General features: G+C 38.7%; 1 protein-coding gene across 25 annotated transcripts in view; it reads left to right on the plus strand.

Annotated features, from left to right (window-relative positions):
* Positions 1–23,031, plus strand: part of LOC145500187 (uncharacterized) — a 111,689-nt gene that overhangs the window by 41,593 nt on the left and 47,065 nt on the right. For 22 of the 25 annotated variants that reach the window (XM_081479696.1, XM_081479671.1, XM_081479688.1 and 19 more), the window contains 10 exons: positions 19–599; positions 1,103–1,324; positions 1,684–2,016; positions 2,511–2,765; positions 3,033–3,226; positions 3,693–4,029; positions 6,851–6,976; positions 7,413–7,535; positions 7,942–8,064; positions 9,052–9,180. In XM_081479696.1, coding sequence (XP_081335822.1) covers positions 19–599; positions 1,103–1,324; positions 1,684–2,016; positions 2,511–2,765; positions 3,033–3,226; positions 3,693–4,029; positions 6,851–6,976; positions 7,413–7,535; positions 7,942–8,064; positions 9,052–9,180 — 2,423 coding nt within the window. Of the gene's footprint in view, positions 1–18; positions 600–1,102; positions 1,325–1,683; positions 2,017–2,510; positions 2,766–3,032; positions 3,227–3,692; positions 4,030–4,649; positions 5,187–6,850; positions 6,977–7,412; positions 7,536–7,941; positions 8,065–9,051; positions 9,181–9,581; positions 9,711–10,748; positions 10,853–11,223; positions 11,340–12,061; positions 12,416–12,956; positions 13,869–23,031 lie in introns of those variants that run through there. The other 3 variants (XM_081479681.1, XM_081479697.1, XM_081479673.1) reach the window with 3 other exon arrangements.

A 23,031-nucleotide genomic window follows, 5' to 3' on the forward strand; every position in this document is an offset into this window, starting at 1 on the left:
GCTTTTTTCGTATTTCAGCTCGTCTACATTTGCAATGTATGATCTTGATAAGAAAGAAGGAAATACGGGTTCGTTGGGGAGGTACTTTTGGAGGATCGAGGACAGCGATGGGACAAGTGCACTGGAGAAGTGCTTAACATGGGCTGTTCTTAATGAAAACGGGAACATTCGTTACGAGTACGGCCGCTTAATAAAATCAGACCCGGAGATGGCGTGTCCATGTACTTTTTGGCAGGCGTTGCTGGACTGGGGAAGATTCTCCTGGAGCTGGTGGTATTCGTGGCCTGAATTGTGTTTTGAGTCCAGGCGTTCCAAATTCGTAAATTATAATTCTACACTAACAGGATTAGTTGGACTTCGGCTGAGACAGGAATGTTGCTACTCCACTGACTCGGAAGACTGGGGCTCTCTCAAGCTTGGTCCTCCCGACGGCGGTCACGTGAACGTGACAGCTTTCCATGACTCGTCCAATCACGTGAAAACTTTCTCCTCCGACGAGGAGGCCTACCAATATTGCTGTGTTGATCTATCTTTGTGCAATCTGTTTTACCTCTATCGTCCGTCTGATACCTGTTCCCGTTACAGACCTCCACCAAGACGTACGTGTTACTGCATATTATAGTATGTTGTCATAAAATGTAATGTCATGTCACGTGACATAGCGTGCCACCACGCAACGTCAGCTTAAGTCATGCCATACACTTTTGTTGCTTGATGGTGCCAAAATATTGCCTTAGTTCTTTATTTAACAACGCAACGAGTGCTGCATGAAAACAGGAGCGGACAATGAGGCAGTTCGCGAGTCAGTCACGTTTGAGCTCCCGATGCCCAATGGGAGCGCGTGGTATGACGTAATATGACAGTTGGTTCATTGATTTATGTCGAATCAAATCGCATGACGTACGCAAAATCGCCTGTTTTGCAATTTCAAGTAACATTTACTTATTTCGTTGGTTTTATAATTTCCTATTTTCATCACTAGCAATACTTGAGACATCGACTTTTCAGCTCAGGGGCAATCCTACAAGTGACAGCAAAGACTTGCGACTTAGCTAGTAACCCACGTACTCTGTTTAACTGCTCGCTTTCATTCTTAATCCAGGTTGGTTCTGGGGCGATCCTCACGTCAAGACGCTGGATGATGGGAATTACACGTTCAATGGACTTGGTGAATACGTCATGATTGATGCACAAAATGGAACATTCCAGCTACAGGCCAGAACAAAAGCTGCCCAGGGAAATTCAACAACCGCCACTATTTTCTCAGCCGGCGCAGCAAAAGAAGAAAATACAAGCACCATTGAGGTCCGAGTAAAGGAAGGTGGTGAGTGATATTAAAGAGCAATCATACCTCTATTTGTCCAGGGCCCCTCTGGATATCAGCTGGCCTCGTCGCTGAATGGGCCACACTGTCTAAAAAAGTTTACCTTTACCTTTACCTTTATGTCTTGAGATATCAAAAAAGTAGATGCGAAATTTCTGGCTAGACTACATCTGCTTTGTTCAAGAATATTAGCATGTGCGGTATTCTCTCTTTCCTAGAAACCATTGAAAAATAAAACTTCGGCCATTTCTAGTCAATATGGCGTAATTTCTCGTAAATCGAACGATGTTTATAGCCGTTATTTTTACTTTCAAATTTATTGAAACGCAAAAATGTGCAATTGTTTTTCATGTTATCAGGTGGACTCGATATCTTGATAGACGAAGTAAAGTACAAAGACTACGACACGCTGACAAACCAAAGTGTAGAAGTTGATGGAAACCTTTCTCTCTCAAAATCGGAAGAAAACTGTTTGCAGGTTTCTTTCCCGTCAACAATGTCGGTGAATTTCTGTGAGAAAAAGGAGATGCTGTCATTCGTCGTAACTCCTGCAGACGTTTATAAGTATACCACCAAAGGTTTGCTGGGAACGTGGAACGATAACCCGGATGACGACTTTACATTGCCTAATGGAACAGTTTTGTCATCATCTTCAACGTTGAGGGAGATTCACTTCGAGTTTGGTGTAAAATGTAATTATATCTAGAGTTATTTCCTTTCTTGATAGGTTTCTACCGCTGGACAGTTTCTCCCCGCGGTAAATAGAGGATGAACTACGATTTGAAAAATATTTTCGAAAGTTCGAAACTGGCCATTATCGCCAAGGTCTGAGCCTTGCTCAAGTATCAATGTAGTCCTTCATCTCACAGTACAGGTGAATAAAGGATAAACGTTTGGGTGGTGAAAACCCAACCATTAACCATAGTCTTGTGTATGGACACTAGTCAATAATCCAGTTGGGATAAAAATTTATCAATTCTTCTCTAACTTCAGTGCGTAAACATGACAAGATTTAATAAAAACCCTCGTAAGTTTAAGGAGGTTCTTGACCTAAACAGAAGACCGTGGCAACTCTCTTAGAGTTTTCTTCAAAAAAAAAAACCTTCCAAGACAATCTATCCACTTTAATGTGACAATAGCTCTCGTTCCAAAGCCAATCTTCATGCTGTTTTTGATGTTCTTTTAGGGCAAATCAACCAATCCCAGTCACTCTTCACCCGTGCTCCAAGTGAAAGCGTGGATACCTTTAAAAACACTAGTTTCGTTCCCATGTTTGCGGATAACATCACGTGGCAAAACGACAGTTTAAGAGTAAAAGCCGAAGAAGAATGTGGTGAGGATTACGAGTGCCTGTTTGATGTGGCCTCTACAAACGATCTGTCTGTTGGTGTGGTAACCAAAGATATCAGCATTCAGTTGGTCAACGAATCGAACGCTCTTAGTAAGTCAAAAAAGGGTTATTCCACTCTTGTATTGCAATGTGTTTCAAAATTTTCCCCTTAGTTAAAATGAGTTACCGTTTAGGTAAGGAAAGAAAACTGCCCAGGAAGAAATTGCTGCTATACACGTCAATCTCTACACTTGGAAAAAACAGCTTTCACTTGCTAAGCTGTATATGCTCGGTTCCGGTTTTCATTTTACATAGTTGGTTGGTGAGTTATATAATTGTTTTCTTTTCACACCCTTCCTTTCAATATTGCTTTTGTAGACAACTTCCCACCCAAGATAGTCACCGAATCAAATGTGATAAATGTCACACTTCATGAAACAGTTGAGCTAAATATCACAGCAGTGGATAACGATACCATAACATTTCGTGTTATTAACAAGCCTCCTGGAGCCACAGTGAACCAAACTGAAAACGTGCTGTACTTTACATGGACTGTTACTTCGTCGCAAAAGGTAGGCTACAAGTTATCTGCTTTCGCTTAAAATGAAAGGAATTGAAAACAGTAAATATTTTTAACTCGAGACGTAGCTCACTTTCTTAACCTCTTTTTATAACTTAAACCATTTGACGTCATTTTTTCCTGAAATACTAGTTTAACAAGTTGGGAAAAATCCTAATGGGTTACAATCAATACTAATTGTTAAGAATGAAAAAACAAAAAACAAAAAAAAAAAAAATGAGAAAACAATGACCGAAGAATTTGAAACTTTTCAGTCAAACCGTAATTCTCTGGCAGTCAACTTTGCAATATTGCAGTGCAATAGTAGAATATCGATTGATAGTTTCCTTTGATTAACCTTGTGAATCAGAATTCAATTCTACTACGAGGAATTCCACGAGTTCTCAGGCATTTTGTGCGAAATATCATGGCTGAAAAGGGTGAAAACGATTCGCAATTATCTTTTTCTCTTATTGTAGTTCAATCTGTCATTCGTTGCTACTGACGACAAAGGCGCAAGTGCCACCTGGAATCCAACAATTAACATGTGCGCCTGCAACCACGGCGGTCAATGTGTGCAGCCAGAAGAAGGAGACAATGTCAACACTGACAGCAAGTTTGTATATATGGGTTGTGCATGTCAGGGGGGATACACAGGAAGGTTCTGTGACAGTGACATTGACGCCTGTGAGAGTAATGGTCAGCCGTGCTATACAGCAGTTGAGTGCATTGATCTTCCACCGCCAGCCAATGCCAGTGGATATGAATGTGGACCCTGTCCATCAGGATATACTGGAAATGGCGCTCAGTGTGCAGGTGAGCTTATAGGATTGGCAGGGTACCTTGAGGATGAACGAAGTTCGTTTTCCTTTAAGAAGCGAAGCTTATAAATATAAGAACGAAGCTCCTAAAATGATACTTCATACGTCACTTGCAAACAGGGTTCGTACAAAGTCTTGAATTCTTGAAAAAGTCTGGAAATTTGCGAACTACTTTTCCAGACCTGGAAAAATTAAAGTCTTGAAAAATGGGATGAAGTCTGGAATTTTTCTCAAGGAGCAGCAGGTGTTTAAAAGCTAGCTGAAATCGTTGCAATGTAGCTGATTTCACTTGAATTAACTTGGCCAAACGGCAAAACACTCTATAATAAATGGCGGTACGGTCGGAAAGTCCAGTCTCTAATGCCCTGCATTGCATTATGATTCATTGTGTTTGTAATGCAGCATGGTTTATTTGTTTCCCGCGTTAGTTGAGCAAAGGAAGCAATATTTGTTCGCGTTCATGTAGCTGTTGTTCTTCCCTGGCTTTTCTTTCGCTTTGTGATAATGGGGAAGTGTGTCTTTAACGGAAAGTGGAAAGCAGATGAAAAATTTAAGGCCAGGATTGCAGCCGATCCTACGTCAAAGACCAAAGCAATGTGTGTTGTTTGTAATAAGGCAATTGATACTTCAAGCACGGGAGAAGCTGCTTTGCAAAGCCACATGATCGGCAAGAAACTCAAGGAATTGAAACTGTCGTCTCGTTCTGTTACACATTTCCTGTCTTCTGGTTAGGAAAATTTAAGGTAAGACCTTAGAGTAAAGTAAAGTTTACATATTTCTGTGGTTCTTGAAATGTAGGTTTTTCGAGTTACGTCAAGTCACTTCCATGTCTGGTATGCACAACTATTTTACTAAAGAATATTAAATCCGTTTTCCATTGAGTGTAATCGAGTGGTGGTCTTCCTTTAAATATTTCGTTTCAATGATGTCTACTAAAAGCAACTTGTACATGTACAAGTTGGATGCCATATTTCTTTTGTTTTGTTTTGTTTTGTTTTGTTTTCTTTGTTCCAGTCTTCGTGTAACCAAAAGTCAAGATGCTATTGAAATATTTCTTTATCTGGCTTGATGGATTTATTGCAATGTAATTATATGTTGTAATTCAGTTTAATTCTTTGTCTAAATTTTTATCACTTGTTTTTATACTTTGTGTTTTTGGTTGTGGTTCAATTGATTCTTGGTATAGATTTTATCTGCCTTTGTTTTTGGGTATGGCAATGTATAACAACAAATTTCAAGACCAAAGACAAAAGTCAAGTGAACCACAACATATATGACATACAATTAATTTCGTCATGTACAGTGCATGTACATGTATTCAGTTCCTTAGTTAGCCGCACGTGTTTTACAGGAGTGCAATTACCAGAGCTGAATCTGTGGTTTCTACTGCACCAAATCAGCCTATTAGGAACTTCTTTAATGGAAAAGAGGTCCTTTCAGCTGACATTTACTGGGCTCTTCATGTTACAGATAAGCATTATTCCTTCAAAACATGACTGCACAAACGTTGATTTCACAGAGAGTGATTAAAGACCATCTCCTGAATGTTGGAGGGGTTACCAAAGTCTCCTTAACTAAAGAGCTCCTTCTCAGTGCAACTCATGCAAGACAGAGGTACCAAGCTCACCTAGATGAAGAGAAAAGAAAGAGAGAGGAGCACAAGAGAGGAGAGAAAAGGAAAGCTGCCCTTGAGGAACTGGATAACTTAAAAGGAGTAAAGAAAAGAATGAAAGCAAACATTGAGTCACTGTTGAAGTCTGCTGACCAATTTGCAGAAGAGGCAGAGTCGACTGGGAAAGTAATTCTCATTTCTAAGTCAAATGCTATGAGACGAAGCGCTAAAGAGAAAGAAGGAGAGTTGAAGTCCATCGAGGAGGCAATAGACAAGAAACTTGAAGCTCTAAAGAACTAGTTCTTGTATCATGAAATAGTTATATATTTCACACACTAATGGCAAAAACCCAAGGACTTTGTTGAAAAAGTGTACTGTTAAAAATTGTTTTGAGAACTGAGGTATTTGCTTTATGGTAGAAATTAGTATACTGCTATGTTTTGGTTGTGTCACTGTAAGTTAACAATTAAACAGCTGAAACTGAATTTTTTTAACTCAATGTTTTCATAGTTAAGACAGTTATTTCTTCTCGGGCCATGAAGAATCTCACTGTTACCTTGAGTCTGGATAATAAACAAAGTGGTGGAAAAAGTCTTGAATTCTGTCCACAAAAAGTGTACGAACCTTGTGCAAAAAATTCTGACGATTTTCGATTTCAGACAAAAGGAGTGTCCGAAAATGGAACCGTCCAAAAATTTTTAACCGTTCGAAATATTAAGGGTCCGAAATATTTACAGTACAGTATAAAACCTTGAAGTAGCTTCAAAGCTCTTAGTTTCCTTTATTCCGTGCTTTATAGAGCAAACCCTAGTGGAGACACTGCTTGACATTCGTAACAGTGCATTTGTAAGACTGTGTGGGTGTAGTAAAACTATCATTTTCAAAGATGTTGTTTCAGTCTTATTCTAATTTGAAGGCGCAAATTTACTCTAGCTATGTTTTAGCAAAGTGTCCGAAATTATTGTCCGACATTTTTCCTAAGTTAGTTAAAACCTGTCTGAAAATCAAACGTCCGAAATTTTTTGCAAGGAATTTAGTCGGTTTTGAATGGCATGGATTCATAATTTATGACTGCCGAGGTGAAATGACCGACAATTGTCCATACCTCTTACATTGTCTTGTTTTACATCCTCATTCCTGATTTTAATGTGACTGCCGTTATTTATTCGCTAACAAATGTTCTCCGTTTCTCTCCATTTTCCAGACTTTGATGAATGTCAAAATATTTCGTCAAACAACTGTGAACAGCTTTGTGTCAATTTTCCGGCTTCGTTCTTCTGTGACTGTCGCGACGGATACAAACTAAACGATGATGGTCGCAGCTGTGATGGTAAGATATTTGCTGGATAGAATTTACATCAATTAGCCTTTTAACTGTTTACGTGTAATGGTCTTTATGAAGTGCCAAAAAAAATTTAAAAAATCTTTCTTTCGGGGCTTTATCGATCGTGCGATCATTTTCAAAACAAGGTGTGGCGTTTTTCAGTTTTCCCGCTTCCCATGTCTAAAGTTACCCAATGGCAATTTCGACTTTCGGCGTGGTCTAAAACCAAGGGATAAAATTCAAGGCTTGAAGAAAAAGCGGGACAAAGTGAAGATAATCCCTTCCTCAGTACTTCCAATACAGGCTTGTAACAAGAAGGATGACTCTAAAAAAAAAACGTTTATGTTCCGGTCCAAAACTCTTTTACTATTCAATTTAGAATTAGGATAAGTCACCTCTGTAAACTAAGTATGAAATAATTAACTAACCATATTATCGATAGATATTAATGAATGCGAACCTTCAAATGACTGCATGCAGCAGTGTGACAACAGTATAGGAAGCTACAGCTGTTCATGTGACCAGTTCTTCAAACCAGATCCCACTGACTGGAGAAACTGTACAGGTGAGTCTGACATCTGTTCAAATATATTTCCTTGTTTTCTGAAGTAGTCTTTACGAATGAAAGTGGTAGTATGATAAAAAAGGGATTTTTAACATAAATATCACAGATTCAAGTTGTTAAAAGAGCTCAGTCATAGTATTTTGAGTTATTTTGGCCGCGAGCAGAATTACCTTAGAATTCAACGAAACCTGAAAATAGTCAGAATAGAATAAGATAACACCAAAGAGATCCTTATAAGCCATAAAGGAACAAGGATGGAAAAGATTTTAAAATGGATTACAAAGGTCGAACTTTAGGCTTCACTTTTTTAAGATGCGCAAACCTTGGCGTAGCTTCTTTAAGTAGCTTAGTGCTTCACTTGCAGCACAGTTTCTTGCTTGATCACTTGATTAACATTTCTTTACAGCCACAAACCCTTGCGCTCCTGGACATGGCTGTCAACATGTCTGCTTCAAAGGAAGCGATAACCAAGCAAAGTGTGCCTGTTTTGCTAACTACAAGTTGGAGAGTGATGAAAAGACCTGCAGAGGTACTTGATAGCTTTGTTTAATCGAGTAATTGTTTTTGGGAACAGTGGTATAACGTTCGTACAAATCATTAAGATGTACAAGATGGGAGAAGCTCAAGGCTTAACCCTGAGCAAACCTTGATTTTTTTCCTGATTTTTTATTTTTAATGAGTGTCTTAATTCGGCATGCAGAAGACAGATCTGCTTGATTGTTATAAATGCAGTGTTAAGGCTTTGCCATATACAAGAAAGAGTGCGACGGCTCACGACAGCTGAGGTTTGTAGTTTCCGATTATAATTTAAGAAGGAATTAGCTACATTGTCTTGTGCAAAATCCCAAATACTCAAAGAACAAGATGATTCAGTTAATTCCTTCGGGTCGGAATCCCGAGTAGACTTTTGATAAATTTTACTTAATTTTATTAGAGTATGAGCTTGAGATTTCTACTGCATGCAGATAGATGACAAGGGAGCAGCCTGAGCCAGCCATCACGCAAAGAAATGAAAAACGAATAATCTATTGAATAGGGCATTTCCGAGTTACCTTGTGCCTCTGTTTTAAAACGAGTCTTCATATGAGTTTGATTTGTAGGCGGAACTCAATTTCATATGACTGGTTTTGCTAGAAGACTCATTTTGACACAGAGGCAAAAGGCAAGTCGAAAATGGCCTACTGATTTAGTATAAATCTACAAGTCGTTCAAAACATTATCTAAATTTTCTTCTTCAAAGACACTTCGAAAACGCAAAGAAACCGGCATTTTGATATCAATCGTTCACTGTGACTCACTATCTACAACAGAAACGATAGTGAGTAGCGTAGCCAATAAGAGAACGACATTCTTGCTAGAAGGTTTATAGGTTTATACTAATATTGAATATTATAGCAGCACCTTCAGTTAATTGATGTAATGAGTTAACAATACAGAAAAATTATGAAATATTAGTTGCTGAGATGGAACACACCGTACCGGTATTAAAATCAATTTTCTGTCTTCATTTTCAAAGACATCGACGAATGTGATCCAGCTGATCCTCTCCATCGCTGCAGCCAGATTTGTGAAAATACCCCAGGAAGTTATAGCTGTTCATGTCAAGAAGGATTCGAATTGAACAGGGATGGTTACCAATGTGAAGGTATTCAGCATGTAATCGTTAGTCTAATTTTATTACTTTTGATATGATGATTTATGCTTAAAGCTCTGGCCAAAAGGACTCGCAAGTAGTCGCAAGTTGAAAACTTGGGTCTACTTGCGACTCCGCTTTGCCGGGCCTTGCGTGCACTTGCGTTGAATTGCGATGACTGGCGCTCACCTTCGTCGAGATCAAATTTGCACGCAAGTCGACGCACGTTTTTCACCGTTTGGTCACGTACCTAACCCAAGTCAATTTGTGGCGACTTTTGACTACTTGCGAGTCCGTTTGGCCAGAGCTGAACAATAAATATATAATGTGCTTTGTGTCGAGCCTACAACCGAACTGTCTGACGAAGGAAAAAAATGAAAATGTTACCTTATTTGTTGTATTGATTTAATCAGATGTTAATGAATGCCTGGATAAAGATTTGTATATCTGCACGGATGAGTTCCACAGGTGCGTCAACACTCTCGGCTCGTACAAGTGTGAATGTGAACAAGATCTGTACTTTATTGATGGCAAATGCAGAGGTAATCAGCAATGAATTAGTATGGGTAATCAAATGGTGACGAATGAAATTAGGAAATAAATTCACGCCTGTTTTGTCAAAATTGTGAAATTTCCCCAGTCTTCGGCCGAGACAAATTATAAGATTTCGACAAAATCCTGATTTCACGAGTGCGCCATTTGATCACCTTTAAGTATCGTGGGTAACAAATTACGCTTACAATCGTGGGTTTTTGACTTGTTTATTGAATCGAGAAATTTCTCGCAGAACGTTGCCATGGCAATTTTGTAATTCATAAATTAACGCTGAAATTTCGCGCCAAAATTAAGGAACAATTAATTTAAGTAATTTTCAGTTCCGTGGTGAAAAATAATTGGAAGGGCCCATTTCCGATTCTAAGTGCGAACGCATTTCTGTGAAAACGAGTTCCGCTTACAGGTTCATTTTCATTCAAATCAAACTCATTTTCATACGAAGGGTTTTGTACGAAGACTCGATTGGAAACAGAGACACAAGGTAACTCGGAAATGGCCAGTTGCCTTAGGTTTACCTCTCTGGCTGTAGTTTGCTCAGCTCAGCAGTTTTCACTTGAGTGTCGAAATGAATTCATGATTGCTCTGGTTTTGCATTTCTACTCCACGTGATTAGTTTAACAAACTCCGGGCAACTTTCTCAAACAGTCAGAAGTCAAATCAAAACCAATCGCGACTTGTCGCACGCTCTGCAGCAACAGCATGTATCTGCCTTGAGTTTTGAATGGTTCACTCAATTTTCTGTGTCCTTTGTGAATGAGAAAAGTTATGTTTTTGGCTTTAAAAGAGATATAAACGCTTGTACATGACGTTTCAACGACATTGGCTTGCAACACCTTATTGAAAACCTCACTATAAGAACTGTGTGACTAAAATGCACGCTCTCTTATAACTTGGTTTCTTGTTAAAAGCAAAAGGCTAAAAAAGTAATATCGCATCTGCTTGTTTTGTTATATTATTGTTGTCTTTGCTGTCTAGTGTATCAAAAACAAAAAAAAAACGTCTTGAAAATATTCATTTACGTCTAGAGAGGAATGAAACAGCTCCCAAGCGAGTGTTACCTGAACCGCGTGTGCCATCAAAGAAAGAAAGAGAAGAGGCTGTGCGGTTCGTAATTCCACCCACAAGCGATGTAAGTGTTATCTACGTAGGACTCTACGTAGTAATCAGCCTTGCAATTGCTTCATCGCCATATATTTCTATTTTGTGCTGATCAGATCATTTTTATATTTGTATCTTTTTGCTGATACCAGCAGCATTTTCGTTTGGGGTCCCTTGTATCATTTGTATTAAGTAATCTACCAAATAAACACAAACAGTTTATAAACTCAATAACACTAAACTCTTGGAAGCACAAAGTCGTTACAGAAAACTGAAGAGTTGTTTTCGATAATTATAACTCTTGGATAAATTTCACCTCGACATTTATATACTGTATGACGTGTTTACAAGGCTTATTCAAAAGATTGTATTGACAAGAGCTCCTTTCATCATCTTTGACAGTTTGAATGGGATTTCGAAAAGGACAAGTCATTCAAAGACAAAATGGCGTCTGTAACAACCGATTTCTGCACTGAGAACAGGACAAGATGTGCCCTAAAGGACGCCAGGCGAAAAAGGTGATCACTGATTTTTTATCGAATTTCAGAACTACTAAAGAGGTCCACTTCTGAATAAGATACATTACAGGGGGTGGGGGTGGGAGGAACCCGATAAAGTTTTCTACGAGGAGGATATCTTTGACAGAAAAGGTAACCCTTTCAAATAGCCGTCATAGACGATATGGTGCCCTTTCAATTAACTTACAAACTTTCGGATTGAGTAACCATACTACACCGACAGAAATATTGAATTGATTACAGACGGAATCGAGCAAATTGAGCTAAACTTGAAATCCTGTCTGGCTCATTAAAATCCGCTATTAAATTGTGACCTTCCATCTTCCTTGTCCGGAATGTCTTCACATTCTTTTAGTATGTCATGTATTGTTTTTCTTTGTTTATTTCATTTTGTTTTAAACAAGAGAAAATCAATATAAGAGAGTGAATCCCCCATATATGCCTTACACCCAAGGTAATCTCTCTTAAGTTATTTTTTAGACATGGTACCCAGGTTGTCCTTTCGAGAAAGTTGCTTAGGCTGTCCACGCGTCGCGCGAGTAACATATAGTATAGCCCATTAACTCTGTTACCTTGATCTTCTCTTTGTTTTAAAGCATATGATTTGAAGCCGCTTTGTTCGCCTCTAAGGCCAGTTCAATGTCACACATATATTAAACTGAAGTAATTGGATTAGGACTTTGACTAACTCGTGTATTTTTAACATTCAATCTTGTCATCAGACGTTCACCTTTTTTGGACCTCTACACCGCTGACCAGGTTCACCTACTGCCTGGTTACCCTAGCAACACATCGGGCTCTCTCCAGGTAGCGTTTTACGTACAGCAGCCCCTTGGACTCTTTATCGGAAATATCTCGGTCCTACCTCGCAGTACACTGACAGAGATCGTTATAACTCACAAGTCCGCGCTTGAGACCGCTATTGGGGCAGGCATCTCTGTCTTCAAACCTGCCACACCGACCACGTCACCAACAACGGGACCAGATGAGCCAAGCAATGTTTGGAAGTGGGCTGCTATTGGTGTTGGTGTAGGAGTGTTAGTCATCATCTTGATTATTTTGATCGTGTTCTGGCGGTAAGATATAATTAACTCTTTGTTGTTTCTTTGTGATACTTTGGAAGTCAACGGAATCTCAACAGTAGTCAGCTCGTTAATGGTTAGCCCTGCCAAAGTGTTTCGTGGAGGCGCCGTGGCCTCTTGGCTAGGCGCTTGACTAACCATGGATCGAGCGGTCCAGGTTGGTGCCCTGGCTGGGGACATTAATTGTATTGTGTGGAAAGACACTTGACTCAAACAGTGGCTTTCTTCACTCGGGTGTATAAATGGGTACCGACGAATTTGATGCTGGAGGTAACCCTGCGATGGACTATCATCCCATCCAGGGGGGAGTGGAAATACTCCCAGTCACTTCATTCTACAGAAACCGGGATAACCCCCGCCCTGACTGTCCCTGATGAGCCACTTGGCTCGTACGCAGTCTTTATCTTTTTTTAGCCTACTAAAATGCCAAAGTGCAGATAATCAATGTCTCCCGAGTACCACTCGAGAGAAGTGGAAGAAGAGTTCCGTTGAGCGAAAGGTGCAGTTCTTTTCCTAATTTTTGTTTCATTTTTAGCCTAAGAAGCAGTCTACCAGAGGTGAAGCGCATGCCATCTGATGATCATGAAGAAGTCATAACTATGACATCTTTCAACCGATCGTCAAGACCAAAACGTGGAGACGAGTGGGGGAGTTATAACTTCTATCAACCTTAACTAGTACTCTCTACAGCATTTAGCATATCTAATTAAAGAACTTGTTCAATGAATATGTTTTTTAAGACAAACTATAGCACAGTGGAATCCTGATTTCTCGAATCCTCAATTATTCCAACCTCCCGATAACTCCAACCAAAAGTCGTTTCCCTCTCCTCAGTCAAACACTGTAATTTTACCCCCGATTTCTCGAACGTATCGCTCCGATCTTTAAAACCAATTTTCGTTTCCCTATGTGGTTCGAAGAATCGGAATTCCACTGTATTTTTTGTTTTGTTGAGGTATGACCCACTCTAACTCGCCTTCGCTGCCTGCAGGCATGCCCAAATTTGGCAATTTATACCGCTTTAAAAGAAATAAAACGTGTGTGCATATATACATAGATAGTTTTGTGATAGTTGTATATATTTTATTACATGGCTTGCTTTTTGTAGCCGATATAACGCGCGCTCTGATTAGCTAACTGTAGGGCATTATTCTCCCGTAATGCCCACGGGACGACTACGGGCTTGTAAATCTTAGTTATAAGCCATTTTATATTTTTGTATTTTTAGCACATTTTATGCTTTTTATTGATCTTTGTTTTAGTTTGTTAGGTTCTTTTTATGTAAAGCGCTTTTGAATATTTCATAGTATTCGCGCTATATAAGTGTATAATCATTGTTATTATTAAAGCAAAAAGGCATACAATAAAAAAACTTATTAACCTCCAACGTTAGATTTTCCCGTAATAGAACTTTCTCTCGATTAATAAGTAGCTAATAATAAACGAATAAACGATTTTCGTGTTCATTTTGTTATATTTTAATGATAGAATATAAATTGGCCGCTAAAGGCTAGAAAAAGCTTTTTTTTTTACCTCTCAAGCTACATTGGCCCAGACTTATCGATGCCAGAGAAACATGAAAACAGCACATGCCTCATTGAATTTTTCTCGGGAGGGCTTCAAAAAGTTCACTGCAAGAAAAAATTTCGTCGACCCCTTAAGGACGGTGCCTACTAAATACAAAGGTATTTTCGTCAGATTAGTACCATCTGTAAAAAGTAGACCTTAGCAAGGGCTATTGGAATCCACAAAGAAAGCTGGGGTAGCTGAGCATTTTTTCGAGATAATCAGCCTTGAGTCTCCATCAAAAAGAGGCGAAGCCGAATGGGCTATTTACCCGTAGCCCTTGAGGGCGAAGGGTCTAATTGTTTTAGTATCACCCAACTAGTCTGACAGAAAGGGCACTAATAAAGTTAGCAAATGCAAATGGAAGAAATATTTATTTGGCAATAAAACGAAAGAAAGCGTCACGCTCGATTGCGCCAAATTTACATAAATTCACATAACTGTCACGTTTTGTTTTTGTTTTTGTTTTTGTTGCTCTTTTGGTTTTTTTCGGGATAGGATGATCCAGTAAATTATCTAAAAACTCCTCTGAAATTTCCACAAAACGAGAGGCGGCCGCCAGTATTTTGGAAGGTTTTCAAAACCGGCGAATTTCGCTACTCGAGGACTGTTACTAATAGTACTCTAGTAGCGTAGCCAATTAAAATGCAGGATTTGCATTAGTCAACTTGTTGGGTGATACTTATCAGATTTAGCCAAGTCTAAAGCGGACCTCCCATAAAAAAAAAAAACTAATCATTTACTCAACACAACGACCTTTAAAGAAATTTACCAATAAGCATTTCACCAGCCGAATGAACTGAACAACAACCAAAACGAGGAAATCTCCATAAACATGATTAACATATGCAAATCACTACGTTCGAGTGTCAAATAGCAAAACCTGTTCTCTTTTTCAAAAAGATAAAACTGTGAACCCAAGATAGAAGATAAAGCCAAGAAATGCATATAGTAGCCGAAAAACGTCCAAAGTATTAAAAAAGTGCGGTTTTCAATTAATTTATCTAATGTACACTCTAAAGCGTAATTTCAATATTATTTTTGCCGACAACTTGGCAGTCATTTTATCGGCCGTAGCTCTACTAGTCGTTTATCAATAACCTTCATAGCAACTCACCAATAAGCATTTCACGAAACCGAATAAATTGAATAAGCAAAACGAAGACATATCGTATGCAAATGTTTGCAAATCACTACATGGGAGGGTTAAATAATCCCGTCCGTTTTTAACCATAGAATTCGCTTCAAAGATGGCCCAAAGTAAGAAATGTTCAGGAACGTCAGTTAATATCATTCAATAAAAGGCCAAGAAATGCATTTAAAAGTAGAAAAATGACCAAAATTTCAAATACGAAAACCAACGGATATTACACATGCTTTTCATATACATTAGCTCAATTTTCCATTACTTCGACAAAGCAACTCAGGCACCGTCCACACTACACAGGAGAAATTTGAAAACACAGGTTTATTTCTACGGTTACATGTAGGCTTGCTGTCCACACTTATCCTTAATTTACGCAAACGGGCTCTTCAAAAACGCTCTTCTGACAAATTTTCAGAAGACCACTGTATTCAAAACAAAATCATCTGGATTAATAGTCGCATCCTGATAGGAGACGGCCAGTTCAGATTACAAGTATTAAACAATCACACTGGGGATATAAACCCCTTTGAGCGCTCATTTTTGTATAACTTGAAATAAACTTGACATGCCATTATCAAACTTGGCAAGTAAATAGAGGACAAAAGTCCAACGTTTTTTACAAAAAAATTGACAGCAAAAGTCAGATGATGACGTCATAACCGATGACGTCACACCATACTCTTAATTTAAAGTTTGGAAATTCCAGCGTTGTTTTAACGCTTTCAAAAGAGGGCAACGAGAGAGTTTGAAAACCGTTCTTTAATATCTCAAATATCAAAGGAGATATGACAATTTGAACTTCAAGGAATGCTCATTCAGTAAAGCAGTGATCCCCCCTGAAATAAAACTTTCGAAATGAAAGCTCTTTTTCGTGTTTGCAACTCCAATTATATTGCAGGCTGATTGCTTCTGATGAGCAGAACGGGTATAGCTTAAAAAAATCCAAATTAAAGCTATTGATACGTTTATAAGCAACAAAAACTACTGTGTGACGTCACAAAAAGTGACTTCATCGATTATCTAAGAGATTAAATTATCGTTCTAAAGGCGAAAACAAAAAATCCAAAACGATGCTATTTTTAGGTACACCAAAATCTTCATTTTATCGAATTCGTAGCATTTTTCAATGAAAACTGAAGAAAGTAAACCAAGGGGGTTGATTTGAGAAAAAATAGTTCGGGAGGGACACTGAAATTTCTTTAAATTGTTTTAAATCAAAAAATATTTGTCATATTGAGAAACGGTTTTCAGTACATTGTTCTCCTAGTCGTGCTCTATCATTTGATGTAATTTATAGTATGAAGAAACTTTATATATCACGTGTTGTAGTTTTTTTCCAACTAAAATAATCAAGACAGTATCCAAGGATAAAAGCAAAGTTTGGCGAAAAACGAAGCAAAGTTGGTGTACCTGCATTTTTTTAGCGCTTGGAGGGGGTTAAATCCCCAGTGTGAATTGATTTAAAAGAAGACAACACCTTCCTCTTACTGGACGGGCTCACTCCCAAAGTGAACTTCAATATTCCGTTTACACTGTACTATGGCCTCATCGTTGCCATTCCTACAGAATGGAAGAAAATGTTAATCAAAACAACTTGCGCCAAAACGCCCCCTTTGAAAACCTTCCGTCGACCCGTGTAGCCTACGCTACACTTCTAAGCAACAACGTAAGTCCACCGACATCAGAGAACAGAATTCTAAATTTCGGTTTCACTGAAGAAAACATCCACAAAGGGTACTCTTGCCTTTCTTAAAAGCCAAAGATTCGAAATTAATTGCCTTCCAGTTTAAAATAATCGACCACATTTTACCTACCAAATCCAGCCTTTTTGGAGCTAGCGTTACTGAGAGCGACATTTTTTCCTTATGCGCCACTGAAAAACAAACAATAATCCACCTACTGTACCACTGTTCAGTATCTAAGGCTTTCTGGGATAGATTCACCAACTGGTGGTATCAGAAATTTAAACAAGTGGTCATTTAGACTGAATCCCACGTCCTATACGGTTGACATAGTAACATCAAAAATAAACAGGCACTTAATGTCACTCTCCTTATTGCAAAATTCTATATCTTTTCGTCAAGTTCATGTAATGGCAACTTATGTTTTGAACTCCGCCTCCAAGACATATATGTTATTTGTTGGCTTAGGGTCGGTCCGTATAGTGAAAAACTGTGACCGAAGTCTTGAAAATGCTGCCTTCGGCCTGCGACCTCGGGCAGCATTTTCAAGCCCGAGGTCACGATTTTTCACTATACGGACCGACCCTAAGCCGACAAATAACATGTTTATGTTTTTTTCCTGCGGTAAATTGGTTTTACAGATTACAAATGGGTTTGTTTACGCAACTTCAATCGGCTTCCGCGCCGTCTACTAACGATTTGTAAAAAACTCTTAGCAACGAGCGAGTAACTCAGATAGAAGACAAAGACAGATGTATTAAAGAACAGAGTTTTTTCGAACTGCTTTATGTTAGTTACATTTATTTCACCAGTTAAGTTCTTCAATCAGACTTTTCTACCGTAAATTGAATAGCAGAAAGCAAGAAAATTCGTCAAGTGTATTCCACAGAAATTCTCCTAAATACAGCAACGATCAGAGAGATAAACTCGACGGAAATTGACTCAAATTTTACGGCGAGAGAAACACAGGATTACATGCCATTACAGCGCCAAGCTACAAACAACCAAGCAAACTCTCACAACTTCAAAACACTCAATTGAATTTACTTACAGTGACTTTCCTTGCCATTTTAAAGTGAACAGAGATAAACTTGCGTTGACTAATCGTCGATGGATGTGTAAAAAAGGCAAAAGATTGATGATTACCGCTAACTTTTAGGAGCGAAATCTAAGAAGCGGGGAAAAAATCCGGCCCGTGGGCCGTATCGTAAAAAGTTGGACCGGTCACGTGCCTATGATTAGCCAATCAAATTCGAGGATTTAGGATTCCAGCCCGCTCAGATGCTTGAGAAAAAATAAATATTTTAAAGCAAGGTTGTACCGCCCAAATAAAGCTACATAAATTCCTTAACATCTGAGGAAAATTATTATAGATTTCACTCCCCTTAATCCTTTCTTTTCACTCTCTCTAATTGTAACTCTTTTCTTTAAGCCAGCCGTAGTCTTGTTCGTAGTTTTCAGTTTTATTTGACAAATAAAGAAGCCTAAGCCGTGTATTACACTGTGATAAAACACGATGGACATTTAAGAACACGGGAGAAATGTAGAAAAAACGAGCCGCAGGTGAGTGTTTTCTACATTTCTCGAGTAGCTCGAATGCCCGGAGTGTTTTATCACAGTGTAACACACGGCTTAGTCTTCTTCATTTGCTTCATGATATGGATTTTACACGCGTGAAAATAAACTGCCTCACTTTTAAAAAACGACTCGCTGAAAATGGCTCAAATTTGGCTCACTCGCCCCCAGCTCTCATTATTGATTCGGCGGCGATATTTGGTACCTCGTGAAAACCGTAGAATTAAAAAGCGAAAGACCTCAAATATATCTCAGTCAACTTATAAGGGGACAAATATTTGCTAAACTGAATTACCAGCCATTGTGTTAACGCGGACATCCAAACTGACTGGACTCTATAACTCAGGAGATGATGGGCTAACAATTGTGTGAGGCTTTTTCGATATTTCTATTAGTTGCTCTTGAAAATCCCTTTTAAAGTTGGACAACGGAAAATTTTCCGACTGCTGGTACTCGATGGGACGTCACAAGAAAAATATTGGGATTTTCGTAAAAGCCCCGCACAGTTTGGTGCTATTATATCTGACGACCATTTTGGCCAAGTTTCGTAAAAATCCGATAAATCTACATACCCTATTAATTCATTTGAATAGAGGAGATTCACGCAAAAATAAACCTCGAGTTTTCTACCTTGCTCGAAAGAAATTCACCGTTTTCGCACGTCACTGAAGAGGTTATTTAACGCTGCCATGCCGCCAACCAGTGAAACGCGACTTAGAATTCCCCGGAGTCTCGTGGCGAAGAGCACTACAGGAAGGTTTCCCGGGAATGGTTCATTGTTTATGTTCACAGGGGTCAATTCAATAAAGAAATTACACTTGTAGTTTTTGCACGTGTAATTTACACTTGTAAAGTCCGGCTTATAAATACAAGGATTCAATTAAAGTATTTCCTAGCTACACTGGAATTGACACGTGTATCGCGAGTCAGGATACAAGTGTAAATTGCAATTATAGCCTTACAATTATAAACTCCGCTTGAATGCACATGTATTTTTACAAATGCAAATTTTAATATCTCTGCTGCCCTTCCAAAATCTGCGGGACTATTTAAAATTCCAAAAGGTGGATGAAGACGTCCACAGGGAGACCAAACTTTCCTCGAAATTCCCTTGGATTTTCGATGTCCAAAAGCTGTCTTTCTTCAAAAGTCCTAATTGGCTAATAACTTGACGTCTTAGGAGCCCGTCGAGTTGCTCTTCACTAGAGGACGACATGTTTTGACGCTCCAATATCTGTTTCACAAGTCGTACTTAATGTTTACAAGTGACATGCGACTTGTATTTTGCACTTGTGATTTACAAGTTGGACTCATATAAAATACAAGTCGAACTCTTGTAAAAGTTTTATTAAATTTGATTTGTACCATCTTTGACACGTGTAGCGCTACACCTGTAATTACAAGTCGGACACTTGTAACCTGGACTTGTAACGACTTTTTATTAAACTTCTTTCCGTCTGCGCTTGTAAACACAGTGGTCCGACTTGTAGATTACAAGTGTAAAAGTTTTATTAAAGTGACCCAAGGAAATATTACATCGGGAAAAGTGAAGTCTCTCGTGAAAAATTCATCGGCTTATATAAACCGAATCAGCAAATACGTCATGAAAAGTAGGAAAAGGGAAAAAAGAGAACCGATAGAGTAATATCTTTTGATCAAGCCTTCTCAGCGACCCGAGACGAGTCGGCGGATATCATTTGATTAAACTAAACGAGTAATTCATCAATATGCTTGTGGTACAAGAATATGAAAAACACCCTTCGAAGCAGAGGATAGCAGCGTCTGAAAAGGCTACCATGTCAGATATTAGCGATTAAATTCGCCTCTAGCTAGTTCCCCGGCAATCACTTTGCGTGCCAGAAGCGGGGCAGCAACGAATTTTCACTTGCGCTTGCTTTCAAATTTGGGAACGTGAAGACCGTACTAATTCGCCCAGTATATCGCTTAATTGAGACGAATACAATCAACGAATGCGAAGATTTCTGTGTGAGAAATTGTACGACGTGAGGAATAAACAATAGGAACGAAATAGGTGTTCGTAATGAGATCAGTTGCCGCGAAAATTGTTACTGCTCAACTCAGTGGTTGAAACAATTTAATTGACTCGTTCACGTTTCAAGTTCTCTCAAAATTCTTTTTGCTGTTACTGATGAAGGTAAAACAGCTTCCATACTCTTACTAATTTGTTTTCCTACCCGATTATGTTCCACACTAACAGTCTTTTTGCGCGCGCCGCATCTAAGAAATTAGTCGGCTTAGAAACTAAACCGTTAAGGGTAAAGTCGTTTAGATTTCCACCCTTTTTTTTATGTTCCACAAAGCAGTGTCAGTAACATATTTATGAGTTAACGTTTATCATGCTGTTTCAGCCGTGCCCTTCCGCATAGTTCGACTGTCCGGACTGGACTTGCCTTAAACCTTGGACAAATACTGCTGCAAGGGTTCCCTTAACTAGTAAGTTTAAGCTTAGCCTACGCGGCCTGTTGATAATGTTTGTTATGATTGTGACATCAGGAGCATTTAGTTTACAGAGTGTGTAATACTGAAGTCATACTCATCACAACAGCTAGCTCGTAAATTCCACTATAACATTCTCATGTTAAACGCAATACTGAGTGCACGACGGATTCATCACGGTGTCATTGACTCGAAACAAAACTGCTAATAATATCGCACTCTCTCGGGTTCACGCTACGAACAAAGTATTATGTAACGCTGTGTAATCACGAGTTAGTCCTTTCTCTTTCCAGGCATGCACCTAAGCCTTTGAGATGGAATGACGGCCCAATAGGTAGCGCCAATGTGACAGTGTAGCTGGAAATATAAACAGTAAACGGAATTGGGTAAATGAGGGAATTCATAGGGTGAACTTAACAGATGTCTGATGTGAAGTTTATATGAAATAATTCATATATGAACTGCGGTTGTAGATGAAAGTGAAGAATGATCATCGCAGTTAATTTTCCAATTTAAGCAATTGGAAAAAAGAAGCCTGAAAAAATCAGGGCTTCAACGGGATTCGAACCCGTGACCTCCGCGATACCGGTGCGATGCTCTACCAACTGAGCTATGAAGCCACACATTGGGGGCGAGGTCAATTAGTTGAGTTCATATCTTCCCGTGAGGAGTGAAATGATGTGAAGTTTATATGAAATAATTCATATATGAACTGCGGTTGTAGATGAAAGTGAAGAATGATCATCGCAGTTAATTTTCCAATTTAAGCAATTGGAAAGAAGAAGCCTGAAAAAATCAGGGCTTCAACGGGATTCGAACCCGTGACCTCCGCGATACCGGTGCGATGCTCTACCAACTGAGCTATGAAGCCACACATTGGGAAATTAACTGCGATGATCATTCTTCACTTTCATCTACAACCGCAGTTCATATATGAATTATTTCATATAAACTTCACATCATTTCACTCCTCATGGGAAGATATGAACTCAACTAATTGACCTCGCTCCCAATGTGTGGCTTCATAGCTCAGTTGGTAGAGCATCGCACCGGTATCGCGGAGGTCATGGGTTTGAATCCCGTTGAAGCCCTGATTTTTTCAGGCTTCTTCTTTCCAATTGCTTAAATTGGAAAATTAACTGCGATGATCATTCTTCACTTTCATTAACAGATGTCTGAAAAAAAAAATGCGTACGAAGTGGTGAGATCGATAAAAAAAGGTAGATCATTCAATCATGTTAGTCTGTCTTTTCTCTTTTACTGGTTAACGCATATAAAATATAAAATCAAATGCTCAAGAGGAGAGACTTGTTGATGGGTATGTCTTTGATACAAATGGTAATGTGTGAAGAGAATTAGTCGCTCCGTTGGGGCAGCAATATAGTTAAAAAAACAAATGAGCGGGAATCTCTCTACCTTCTGTAGAATACATAATTTCGAGATAACTTTTTGAAACGAGCAGTAGGCATATGAATCATTGCCTAACAAAAATACATAAAAATAAGTTTTATTGAGTAAAAAATGGTTTGAGATTTTACAACTGATCTTTGAATGAAGGAAGGAAGGAAGGAAGGAAGGAATGATAAGTTTTATTAAGGATGCCAACTTCACTTTAAAAAAGTGATTTACTCGAGGCTCCTCATTAAACTAAAATCATTGACAGAAATACTAGCGTATGTGATTAAAAAAAAAGTTTTAATTTTACATACCCAAAATTATAAACGTACATTAAAAACATACAATAATACTATAATAGAGAAACTAGACCAGTTTTCAATTGAGTGTCGAAAGTAATCATTCAATTACTTTGGTTTTGGTTTTGGTTTTACTACGGTTTAAGATTGGCTGAGTAGTCTAATTGGTAAGTTAATTGGTTTGGTTTTGGTCTTACGACACTCAATTGAAAACCACTCTAAATGTTACTAATTAATAGGTAGTTTAAAAATGACTTTGGAGAGGTTTCCTTAAAAGCTGGGTAAGGAGGCGGCTTCCCTAAGTGACAGATCAAGAGAATTCCACTCATTCGCAGCAAAGTTAATATTGGTCCCGTGGTCCCACCTTCTTTTGGCTGCGGTTTTCCTAAAATTCTTCCTAGAACGGGTGTTATAACCATGAATATCGCGATTAAAACTATATCGATAGGCATGAGAAAAAAAAAGTTATTAATTAATTTACAAACAAGA

This window comes from Orbicella franksi, chromosome 10, assembly GCF_964199315.1.
Source record: "Orbicella franksi chromosome 10, jaOrbFran1.1, whole genome shotgun sequence".
NCBI classification, from domain to species: Eukaryota; Metazoa; Cnidaria; class Anthozoa; order Scleractinia; family Merulinidae; genus Orbicella; species Orbicella franksi.